This window comes from Sander lucioperca, chromosome 11 (assembly GCF_008315115.2).
Source record: "Sander lucioperca isolate FBNREF2018 chromosome 11, SLUC_FBN_1.2, whole genome shotgun sequence".
Classification (NCBI taxonomy): domain Eukaryota; kingdom Metazoa; phylum Chordata; class Actinopteri; order Perciformes; family Percidae; genus Sander; species Sander lucioperca.
In genome coordinates, this window is record NC_050183.1 from 9,628,151 (window position 1) to 9,641,264 (window position 13,114).

Genomic DNA, 13,114 nt, shown 5'->3' on the forward strand with positions numbered 1-13,114 from the left:
TGATGAATAGTTAAATCTTTGATTTGCATCCTGAGGGACTGGGTTATAAACTGTATCCCTAAACATAAAGACAGGCTGTTCTTCTGTCTGCCCCCCCCCCCCGCTAAACCTACTCCGTCAACATTTGAATATAATTATGTCATTCTCATAGTTATTTTTAACATGAATTCAAAAAGTCGAACGTATGAATGCAAATGTCACAGTTCAAGGTAATACACTGTTGACTTGTGTGTGTCTGTGTGTGTGTGTGTGTGTGTGTGTGTGTGTGTCTGTTTGTGTGTGTGTTTGTGTGTGTGTTTGTGTGTGTCTGTGTGTGTGTGTGTGTGTCTGTATGTGTGTGTGTGTCTGTGTGTGTGTGTCTCTGTGTGTATGTTGTAACTTCAGTAAATTCAACATCTTTTCCAAAAGTCAGTGAGTAATGGTGTAAAATAATCCTGATTTCATACCAAAAATAACTGTTTATTATCATCTAACAGGGTGAAGATGCAGTGGAGTCTGTTGGTGTTGATTGTGATGGGTAAGTGGATCATCTGGACAGCTCACTCCTCATCAACTCCAACTCACATTTCAGTTAAGAATATGGTTTGATTTAAGCAGTATTTTAGTTTTTTTTCAACCTGGATTTTCCTGTTTTTTAAGTGGCTTTAATGTAACATTAACAGACAAATGTTTAGCATCAGTTACTGTCGTTTTATGTGTGATTTTTGTGGACTACAAGAAGAGAGTATTTCCCATCTGGATGTGGACAACTTTGTAAAAAAGAAACTTAAGATGAATCTTGAACTAAGTATGTTTGAGGTGATGCTATATTTTAATCAAGATAAGATAAAAAACATACACGTCTACTAAAGTTCTGTTTTTACCGCTGACAGACTCAGATTATTATTCTAAGTGTCTGACAACATTATGAAAGGATCTCTACAGAGATAGACCTTTTAGTTAAAGAGTAAGATCCTTTTAGTTTAACATGAAACAGCCCCGAAATCACCATCACCAAACTCCACCAGACTCCATGTAAATAATCAGGACTTTTAGCGTGTATAGAGCCAGCATATCTCCACCAGACTCCATGTAAATAATCAGTAACATCAGTCACTTAGACACACAAACATGAGAAAATAGAGTCCAGATTTAAAAATAAAACAAAGTTACCTTTTAATGAACAGATGCTTGTCTAGCTCTCAGCTCCATCGCTGCAGTTTCTTCTCTGTTATCAGGTCAGTGTTCCTCCATTGGGGGTCAGCTGTATGACTACCACTTCATTGGAGAGAATATGACCTGGAAAGAAGCCCAGGAGTATTGCAGAAATCACCACACTGACCTGGCCACAGTGTCTAACCAGACAGACATGCACAGACTCCACAACCCTGCAAAGTTTCAAGGCGGAGCCTGGATTGGGTTGCAGCGAGACTGGCGCTGGTCTCAGCCAGGGGTGGAGTTCAACGAGAGTAAATGGTCGCAAGGAGAGCCGAATAATTTAAACAATCAGGAGAACTGTGTGTGGATGAGGAATGACATATGGAATGACGAGTCTTGTTCTAAACCCCTTAAATTTATCTGCTATGACGGTGAGAATATGTGGCGCATAGAGTCTGTTCTCCCCTAAAAAACTCCCCCAGAAGTGGTTTGTTCCAGCATCCTTCTGACCTATATTCATGTTTCTAGTGGCGGCGCCCTCTAGTGGCCGTAGTAGTTCTGACGGGAGCAAAGCAGGAGGTAAGGTGAGGAAGTATAAGAGCGCCAAATGTCCTGGTAAGGAGGCAAGTTGGGCATGGGGCGGGGGGGTTCATGTCCTGTTAGAAAAGAAAAGGAAACAGAGAGTTCTTTTATTTTAGAGGGAACCAACGGAGCTTGGACTTTAATCTGACCCACAGGAGAGTTCTCCGTCCTCATATCTAAACCAGAAAAGGTAACGGTCGCAGTTTTAAACACGTCATCAATGTTGTGAAACGGTCCTAGTTTGGTTAGGGTTCAGACACCAAAACTACTGAGTTAAGTTAATAAAAAGATGGAGTTTTGGTGTCATGAATCCAGTATCTTGAGCCTGTTTTGCCAGTGTTTTGTTTTTGCTCTAACCTGAAGTTCGTTTTTCCTGAGTTTTCCTGAACACATCCCGGCTGATTCTCCAACCACTCACACCTGCTGCTATCTTCACACCCGGTCCTGATTACCATTCCCTGCACCATATAAGCCGTGACCAGACATCCATTCCCTGCCGGATCGTTAGCGTAACCAGTATGTTTAGCTCTCGTATCAAGCTACTAGTTTTGGAAAGTCTTTTGCTGTTTTTGTCTCTTTGCCTGTCGCTAATTTGCCGCCTGTTCCTCTGTCTACAGTTACTCACCTGGATTGTCACTCTCACCTGCCTGGCTTACTACTTCACTGCAGCTCATTTGGATCAGCACAGAAACCTCCAGCCTTCCAGCCTCACTCTCTGCCGACCAAACTGGACCTAATCGTTTCCACATTCAATTTCCAAATAAATACTCACCTTGTATTTTCTACTTACCTTGTCCTGGTCTGCTTTTGGGTTCCTGCGCTAGACAAATCGTGACATTTGGGTTACAATCAGACGTGACTTCACTTCCTGAAGGTTACCCCGTGACTCAGAACGTAGCTGACGTAGCTCAGTTTGTTCCCTAAAGTTAAAGAAAACTCTGTTTCCTTTTCTTTTCAAACGGGACATGAACCCCGGTCTCCTGGGTGGATGTCCCCCCCCCCCAGCCTGCCTCCTTACCAGGACATTTGGCGCTCTTCTACTTCCTCACCTTACTTCCTGCTTTGCTCCCGTCAGAACTACTACGGCCACTAGAGGGCGCCGCCACTAGAAACATGAATATAGGTCAGAATGATGCTGGAACAAACCACTGATGGGGGAGTTTTTCAGGGGAGGAAAGTCTCTGAATTGATATCACATTATTGTTTTGAAATAAGAATAATGTAGGATTTTATGAGACTCAATAAAAACAAAAAGTTTGTCTGTCTGTTCCACAGAACACAACGCATCTGGCGAAACATTTTATATCAGTAACTCTGTGATGACCTGGCCAGAGGCTCAGAGCTACTGCAGAAGACAATACACTGACCTGATCAGTGGAGTCAAACAGCTAGAAGACTTCAAGAGACAGCACCAGGATTATGCAACGTGCCCGAATAATAACAACCCGTGCCCAGATCCTGTCTGGATCGGCCTGTTCAGAGACTCTGACTGGAGTTGGTCAGATGGGAACAGTTTCTCTTTCAGATCCTGGGATAATGCTGAACCTAAGGATAAAGACCCTAAGAAGCTATGTGCTATGACTACGTCAAATAGAAAATGGAGCTCTGATGACTGTAATAATAAAAAACCCTTCTTCTGCTACGACGGTGAGTTTATCAGAAGTCTATCTAATGGTACTGTACATCTACATCTGTTTAATGATTTAGTTTATTATAAGAATTATGGCCGCACGGTATGAGTCAGAATCAGAATCAGCTTTATTGGCCAGGTTTGCGTAGACAAACAAGGAATTTGACTCCAGCTAATCTTTGCTTTGAAGTACAACACTCACTTAACCACTTAAAGAATAAAAAACAGAAATGACAGTAAGAAATATAAAAAATACTGTTGAGTATAACACTGCACTAGAATTTACAAATTTACAAAAAATTTACAGTAGCAATTGAAGTATATCAGTATAGTTCGAGATTTAAGATTTAAGTATAAACATAAATATAAATATAGTGCAAGGCAGTTCGGTGTAATGGTCATATATCTGAGGTTCATTGTTGAATATCTTGATAATGATATAACTCACAATAAATAAACAGATAAAGTGTTCTCAGTTCTGCTAAAATACAACAAACTGCTTGTTAGATTTAAAACAAATGAAAGGAAATAATGTATTACTTTCTTTTGTTGAAAAAATTGGATGTTGAATTGAATATAAAAGGCAGCACTAAAAATAGAACGACAGTTACCTTTTAAAGTGCAGTTTTCTGCTGAGATTTTACTTTCAACTGCATCTTTTGGGCCGACTTTACTGTCTTTTAAAAGGATGTAGCGAGCTTAGAAAGAAAGACGATGAAGAAGATAGAAGAATCATTAAAACATAGATGATCTAAGGAATCCATTTAGTTCCACATGCTAACTTGTTGGGAAGGTGGATATATAAAGTTGTAGAAGTTTCTCTAAACATACTAGCCGCATCACTGTCGTGCCAATAATGACGTTAAATCAAAACCCTCTCGTGTAATATTGCTTCATCACAAAATATATAATCTAATGTTACAGCTGTTATTTAAGCTGTCCTGTGTTTGTCTCCACGGACGGAGCATTTAGGTCTCTGCCCATGATTGGCTCCACCACTAGTTGGCTCCGCCACTAATTGACTCAGCCATTTATTGACTCCAACACTAATTGGCGCTGCTAATTGACTCCAACCCTAATTGACTCTGATATTAATTGACTCTGCCACTAATTGCCGCAGACACTTATTGGCTCTGACACTAATTGACTCCGCCCCTGATTGACTCTCCTTCTCCTCTGACAGATTCAGTGATCCTGATCAAGAAGAACATGACCTGGGTGGACGCGTTATACTACTGCAGAGATCACTATCGTGACCTTGTCTCCATCACCAACCAGGGCGAGCAGCTCTGGGTCCAGGAGAGAGCCAAGATGGCCTCCACTCCCTACGTGTGGCTGGGACTGCGCTACACCTGCACTCTGGACCTCTGGTTCTGGGTCACTGACGAGATGGTCTGCTACAACAACTGGGGCCCCGGCCAGTCTGGGGACGACTGCAACACGTCTGGAGCCATGGACCGAGAGGGAACGTGGGTCAAAAAAGACGACGACAACCAGTTTAATTTCATCTGTTCCAAGTAAAAACCAGCAGAATGAAACTAAGTACATTTACTCAAGTACTGTACTTCAGTAATAATGCTGTTGAGATGAGGTACTTTACTTATACCTCAAAATAAATATTTTGGTAAAAAAGTTGTAATATTTTAAGAAAAAAGTCGTAATATGAAGGGAAAAAACTCTTCATATATAAAGTAAAAAAGTCATAATATTTCTAGTAAACAAAAAAAATCATAATATTTCAAGTAAAAAAGTCTAAAAAATATTTTAAAACGAAAATTATAATATTTCAGGAAGAAAGTTGTAATATAGATGTTTAACTTTACATTTTAACAGTGTGGGATTAATACTTTTACTGAAGTTGAGGATGTGTTTTATTCATTTACTCACTTTGTTTGCAGTGGTGTGACGTTGACATACTGTGTGTCCTCTGGGATTATTGAATGGCATTCTGGGAAATGTAGGAATTTATATCTCAAAGGAAATATTTCAAGAAAAAATGTCATAATTGTTTTTTTTTTAAAGTTGTAATATTTTGGGACAATTTTATTGAATGGCAAAAAAAGTATATAAAATAGTCTTAATATTTTGGGAAAAAAGTCGTAATATTATCAGTAAAAAAATCATATTTAAAAAAAAGACGTTATATTTAAAGTCAAAAAAGTCATAATATTTTGGGAAAAAAGTCGTAATATTTCGGAAAAATTTAATATTGTGGAGAAAAAGTCATAATATTTCAAGTAAAAAGGTCGTAATATTTCAAGTAAAAAAGTCATAATATTTTAAGAAGAAAGTCGTAATATTTCGGAAAAATGTCGTAATGTTTAAATTAAAAAAATCGTAATATTTCAGGTAGAAAGTTGTAATATAGATCTTTAACTTTACATTTTAACAGTGTGGGATTAATACTTTTACTGAAGTTAAGGATGTGTTTTATTCATTTACTCACTTTGTTTGCAGTGGTGTGACGTTGACATACTGTGTGTCCTCTGGGATTATTGAATGGCATTCTGGGAAATGTAGGAACTTATATCTCATAGTTAATATTTCAAGAAAAAATGTAATATTTTTTTTTTTAAAAGTCATAATATTTTGGGACATTTTGATTGAATGGCAAAAAAAAGTAAATAAAGAAGTCGTAATATTTAAAAAAAAAAGTTGTAATATTTCAAGTCAAAAAAGTTGCAATATTTCGGGAAAAAAATCCTAATATTTCAAGTAAAAAAGTTATAATTTGGTAAAAAGTCGTAATACTTCAAGAAAAATCTGATTCTGATGATCACATTTTTTCTTGAGTTTTATGTAACCAAAGAATAGTTTTCTCTGAGTCTAAATAAACTGTTAAACCACAGAGTGGTCCTCTCTTTTCACTAACCCAAAATCCTGTTATCACATCATGAAACTGGGTCTGTGTGTACTGGGTCTGTGTGTAATAGTCAATCCAATACTTTCCATCTTCTTCTTAACACCAACATGGAATTTATAGATTCAAACTTCTGGGATCAGTTACTCTATAGCGAAATGTTATTAAATCACAAATGACGCATCTTTACTACCGTAGTGAGATAGACATTTTCATCAAAACGAGCCGTCCTCCAACCTGGAGAAATAACATTGGTCTCAACGAGCAGCCGGCTGTGAGACGGCAGTAAGACGAGTGCTTAGGGACCGTCTACAAGCTACAACTCCTTAGGGACCGTCTACAAGCTACAACTCCTTAGGGACCGTCTACAAGCTACAACACCTTAGGGACCGTCTACAAGCTACAACTCCTTAGGGACCGTCTACAAGCTACAACTCCTTAGGGACCGTCTACAAGCTACAACTCCTTAGGGACCGTCTACAAGCTACAACTCCTTAGGGACCGTCTACAAGCTACAACACCTTAGGGACCGTCTACAAGCTACAACACCTTAGGGATCGTCTACAAGCTACAACTCCTTAGGGATCGTCTACAAGCTACAACTCCTTAGGGACTGTCTACAAGCTACAACTCCTTAGGGACCGTCTACAAGCTACAACTCCTTAGGGACCGTTTACAAGCTACAACTCCTTAGGGACCGTTTACAAGCTACAACTCCTTAGAGTTGTAGCTCTATTATATAGATGTGACAGAAATATAAATGAGGAGGAGTAGCTTTTTATGTTCAGGATCAAATACCAGTAAAGACCAGACAGGCTCTTGGTTGTATTGGGGTTGAAGCGTTGTGGTTGGAAGTGCAGTTGCCACACTTAAAGCCTATTCTAGTTGGTTGCTGCTATAGGCCTCCCAATGCACCAATAGTCTGTTGAGATCGAATCTGTTACATGTTGGATATAGTCTGTGATTTAGATATGGAGATTTATTTTTTAGGTGACCTAAATATTGATTGGAGATTGAATAATTGCTCATTGAAAAATAAGTTTCAATCCATAGCTGATATTTGCAATTTGTCACAAGTGGTCACAAAGCCAACAAGAATTTTTTATAATGCTGATGGGACAAAAACGGAAACATGTATAGATTTACTTTTTACTAATGCTGCAGATTCGTGTTCAAAAGCAATCTCAATTTGTGTTGGCTTCAGGGATCATAATTTAATTGCAATTAACAGAAAAACCAAAATCCTCAAACCAGGTCAGAAGATAATAATCAAACGGATTTTTAAAAATTTCAATGAGGCTAGTTATTGTGCTGATATTAGAAATATTGACTGGTCACAAGTATTAAGGGAAGTAGATCCTGATCTAGCTTTGGAGGTTTTTACAAATTTATTAATGTCAATTGTTGACAAACATGCCCCATTAAGATGAATGACAGTAAGAAGTATTGCTTCTCCATGGTTAGATGCTGAACTTAAAGAATATATGAGGAAAAGAGATAAATTAAACTCAGAGGCAAGCTTATCAGGAGATAATGGATTATGGGAAAGGTACAAGCAATTAAGAAATTTTGTTACAAAGTTAAACAGAACAAAAAAGAAGTACTATTACGAATATAAATTTGAGGAAGTAAAATCAAACAGGAATAAATTATGGAATACATTAAACCAATTAATAGGGCGGGGGGATAGATCTGTACCAAAATTTTTAGATGTAAGTGATACTGTTTTGACTAAACCTGCTGATATAGCTAATTATTTAGGAGATTACTTTACAAAGAAAATTCAGAATTTACAAAAAGAGATGATTTCAGAGGAATATCCTGATTTATCTTTTAAGACAATTACAGATACAATTATGTTTAATAAATCATGTACATTTAAATTGGACAAAGTAAATCTTACCATAGTAGAAAATATATTAAAGTTAATGAAAGATAAACCTCCTGGTATTGATGAACTGGATGTTAAGTTATTAAAGATGGTTGCTGATGTAGTTACTATGCCTATATGTTATATTATTAATTTAAGTTTAGAAAAATGTGTTTTTCCTGCTAACTGGAAAAAAAGCTAAAATTGTGCCTCTTCCTAAAAACAAAAGGGAACATTTCTCTGGGAAAAATAGCAGACCTATAAGTATTCTGCCAATTTTGAGTAAGATTACGGAGAAAATTGTTTATGATCAAATTCATTTGTATTTCTCTAAAAATGGGTTAAATTCACTTTATCAACATGCTTATAAGAAAGGGCACTCTACAACGACAGCTTTAGTTCAGATGACGGATGATTGGTTGCATGAAATTGACGATAGAAAATTAGTTGGTACTGTAATGTTAGATCTGAGTGCAGCATTTGATTTAATTGATTATGATCTATTACTGAAAAAATTAAGTTATGGATTTCAAAAGTGTGCTATCCAATGGATCTATAGCTATCTAACTAATAGGGAGTTTAATGTACTGTTTAATGGTAGTTATTCTGAGACAAAGGTTCTTGTCTTGGACCATTGTTATTTTCTATTTTCATTAATGATCTGTCTTTTATTTTGGGGTGTGCCACTATTGCCCTTTATGCAGATGATTTGACTATTTCTGTGTCTGATCATGACTCTACCAGAATCAATACTGTATTAAATAATGAATTAAAATTAATTGAAAATTGGAACAGAGAAAATAAGTTAATTATTAATGTAGCGAAGAGTAAATGTATGATGTTGGGATCTAATCATCTTTTAAAAGATTCCCCTGCTCTGAACTTGTCAGTTGATGGTTTCATCATTGAACAAGTGGCTGAGGTAAAATTGCTCGGCGTGATTGTGGACAGCAGGTTGACATGATACGCTCAGATAAAAATAATATTGAATAAAATTGGTAGGAGTATGGCTGTAGTTCGCCATTGTAGGAAATGCATACCGATTTGCATACGGAAAATTTTGGTGGAATCAATAGTTTTGTGTCATCTGGACTATTATTATTTGGGCTGCAGCTACAGAGAATAATTTAAACAGACTACAGATTGCACAAAATAAAGTTTCTCGGCTTGTACTAAATTGTTTTTAGGGACATGTTCAATCAGTTAACATGGCTTCATGTAAGAAGCAGAATTAATTATTCTCTTATTAAATTCTTAAAAAATATAATTATTACAAAAGCACCAGAAATTATTTATAAAAGATTGACTTTCTTCAGTGACGTTCATACTCATTCCACTCGCCAATCAAGTGACGGGCGTTTCTTGTTACCTGTCTGTCGGACAAATCAACTTCAAAGAACATCGTGTTATAGAGCAATGGTGGCATGGAACTCGCTCCCGTTATTTTTGGTTTCAGAAAGGCACAATGTTAGTTTTTCCAAAAGACTAAGACTGTATTTATTTACTTTGACTGTATAATGAGCTATGGCAATTGAAATGTGATTTTTATTTTATATCACACCCAGAGAGTGGTAATATTTCGTACATAGAAGAGCTTATGTTGTTATATGGTTATGTTTTTATGTTTAGTGTATATGTGTTATATTGTGTTGTGTGTATGTTTGTTAGTTGGATGATTTATTATTACATGTCATTTAGCTGACGCTTTTATCCAAAGCGACTTACAATGTCTATATATGTCAGAGGTCGCACGCCTCTGGAGCAACAAGGGGTTAAGTGTCTTGCTCAGGGACACATTGGTTGATGTATCGCAGTGGGAATCGAACCCAGGTCTCCCACACCAAAGGCATGTGTCATATCCACTGCGCCACCACCACCCACTGAGGAGGGAGGGGGGATGACATGCAGCAAAGGGTCGCAGGTCGGAGTCGAACCAGCGGCAGCTGCAGCGAGGACCAAGCCTCTGTACATGGGGCGCACGCTCTGCCAGGTGAGCTACCCAGGTGCTTTAGAAGATGTTGTGTGCACTTCTGTATTTGTCTTCAATGTTGTACAGCGTTGTTAATATTTTGGTAAAAATTGTTAAGACCCCAGGAAGAATAGCTGCTGCTTAATGTAGTAGCTAATGGGGATCTAAATAAAGAAAGAAAGAAAGAAAGAAAGAAGGGACAGTCTACAAGCTACAACACCTTAGGCATCGTCTACAAGCTACAACTCCTTAGGGACCGTCTACAAATTACAACACCTTAGGGACCGTCTACAAGCTACAACTCCTTAGGGACCGTCTACAAATTACAACACCTTAGGGACCGTCTACAAACTACAACTCCTTAGGGACCGTCTACAATTACAACACCTTAGGGACCGTCTACAAACTACAACTCCTTAGGGACCGTCTACAAACTACAACTCTTAGGGACCGTCTACAAGCTACGACACTGAAAAGAGATACAACAAAAATATATATTAATTTAATGATTTAATAAGATAGTGTCTCCAAACTTACCTCAATTACAACTAGTCATCTGCTGGTTGTACCACATCACTTACTTTTTCAAAAATAAGCATAATCATAATCTTGGGGAATATTCTTTGTCAAAAACATTTGAAATTGTAATAATTAAAAAGAGTGGTGTCTCTAAACTTACCTCACACATAACTAGTCTCCTGCTAGTTCTATTCTACTACAGCAATTTACAAATAAACAAGGTCGTAGTACAGAAGATGCAGTGGTTACACTGGTGCACCTCATCTCCAAACATCTTGACAAACCAAAAACATACATCAGGGCTCTGTTTCTTGGTTTTTCATCTGCGTTTAATACAATTCAACCAGATTTACTTTTATCAAAAATTATTAAGATTCAGATTAATCCTTATTTTAAGGCGTTTTCACACATGAAAGTCCCAACCAAGATACTTATCTCCAGATACTTATAATTGATTGGTTTGTAGACAGGCTTCCCCGTCCTCTCGTATCCTCTCACTGTGTCGGAGTTTTTCCTACTGACTGCTGATCTCTCAAATGAAACAGGGTTCAGCTAGTCAAAGTAAATACACACTAAATGTCTGTAGAGGAGCGCTTCCAGGACTCAAATTGTTTGCTTGAGGTGCTCTTTGGATGGGACAATCATATATAGCAAAACTCAGGAAAACTCCAAGACACTCTCTTTAGAAAAATCAAAAAGCCTTTATTGTTATGGCTTGGTCATCTTAAACCTTTAAAGACTTGATTGACCATATACCACTGTCACTAAGGAAAGGGGACAGGCAAAAACAACTAAACCAGAGAGAAGGTTTCTGGATTGACAAACTGCAGGCCACTAGATACCCAGGCCTGAACCAAGAACTTGATTTTAGTGTCTTCCTGTAAACCATACCCTTTATTTTTAATATGTGTTGTAGTGATGCATGCATTGTATGTAACTTTTGTGTGTAGTCATGAAAACTCTGTTCTATTAAGTGCCAAGGAGGACATCTAGTGGTCTTTGTATAATACTACAACCCTAAACCTGCCTCTGCCAAAAAACAGTATTTCTCCAATGGGGGTACGTGTCCTCCTAGGGGTACTCTGGAGGACTGCAGGGGGTACGTGTCCCCCTAGGGGTACTGTGGAGGACTGCAGGGGGTACGTGTCCCCCTAGGGGTACTGTGGAGAAACCTGCCTCTGCCTCTGAGTAGCCTATCAGTTAAAAATGAAACAAAGCTATTCTCAGTCCTTCCAGAAAAATGCTGAGTTTTTTTTTTCTCACACACACAGACACAGTGGCTGCAGGGCCCCCTAGTGGCTGCAGGGTCCTAGTGGCTGCAGGGGCCCCTAGTGGCTGCAGGGGCCCTATGCATCTGTATAGTCCGCCTTTGTGTCTTGAAGCAGAACTTGGCAGATTTGCTGATTCTGAGACTCAGAAATTCCCCCAGAAGAAGCAGAGAGTTTGTGAGTCGGTTTTTTCTGACTTTTTTTAGATCTTCATGTCGACCAAACTGTAAGTGAGAAGACTACATGAGACATGCAATAATAACAGTCAGAGATTTTGACTTTTGCAAAATAAAAGCATGTTACAGTTTTTTTCTGTTACTAAACGACAGAGGGAACAACTGAAGCCACATGTGCAAAACTCAAACTACAGTCTGAATAATCAACAGTCACCTGAACTAAACAGTTCACATCTCCTGAAAAACTCATTCACAGAAACACAACTCTTCACACACGTCTCAGAACAGACTCAGTGCAGAGAAACACACACACACACACACACACACACACACACACACACACACACACACACCTCTGACACCTAGCGTCCACTAAAGGACAGACTCAGATTAATATTCTAAGTGTCTGACAACATTATGAAAGGATCCCTACAGAGATAGACCTTTTTAAAAACCTCTTTAAGACCTTTCTGTTTAACCAGACACACTAAACGCTAAACCCACCAGACTCCAGACACTAATCAGTACTTTTAGCGTGTATAGAGCCAAGATATTTCCATTTCATGTAGATCTGTAAACTATGTGTTTATTTCAACCAAAACTAGAGTTGTGATGGTTGGAAAAGTGGAAAGACGACCCAAAACGGCTTTTAACAGTTTTATTTTGTTTCTGTCGACTTTGAATGAAGTGTGTTTTACGATGCTTAAATGATTTCGCAGATGTTTTTATGTTTAAAAAAGGATCTTACTCTTTAACTAAAAGGTCTATCTCTGTAGGGATCATTTCATAATGTTGTCAGACTCTTAGAATAATAATCGGAGTCTGTCAGCAGCAACAACAGAACTTTTAGTGGACGTGTATGTTTGTTAATCTTATCTTGACTAAAATATATATATAGCATCACCTCAAACAGAAGTTTCCAGGCAATGACACAGATGTGACACGTTGATATTTTAATATTCAAATGACGACAATGAAATGACGGCCAGAGTTTAATTATTAACAGGATCAATAAGGTGTTGAGAGCAGTCTCCGTCGGCACAGAAAGGGAGAAACATCAGAGCAGAGGGAAGCTGTGGACATTCACAAGATGTAAGTTATAA

At 38.0% G+C, this 13,114-nt stretch overlaps 1 protein-coding gene across 1 annotated transcript in view; it reads left to right on the forward strand.

Moving 5' to 3' along the window:
• Positions 1-4,955, forward strand: part of LOC116036411 (macrophage mannose receptor 1-like) — a 6,917-nt gene extending 1,962 nt beyond the window's left edge. The window contains exons 2-5 of the mRNA XM_036007662.1: positions 477-517; positions 1,218-1,568; positions 2,995-3,366; positions 4,533-4,955. Of these exons, the coding sequence (XP_035863555.1) occupies positions 477-517; positions 1,218-1,568; positions 2,995-3,366; positions 4,533-4,870 (1,102 nt within the window). The 3' untranslated portion in view covers positions 4,871-4,955. The remainder of the gene's footprint in view (positions 1-476; positions 518-1,217; positions 1,569-2,994; positions 3,367-4,532) is intronic.
• Positions 4,956-13,114: the final 8,159 nt, after the last annotated feature.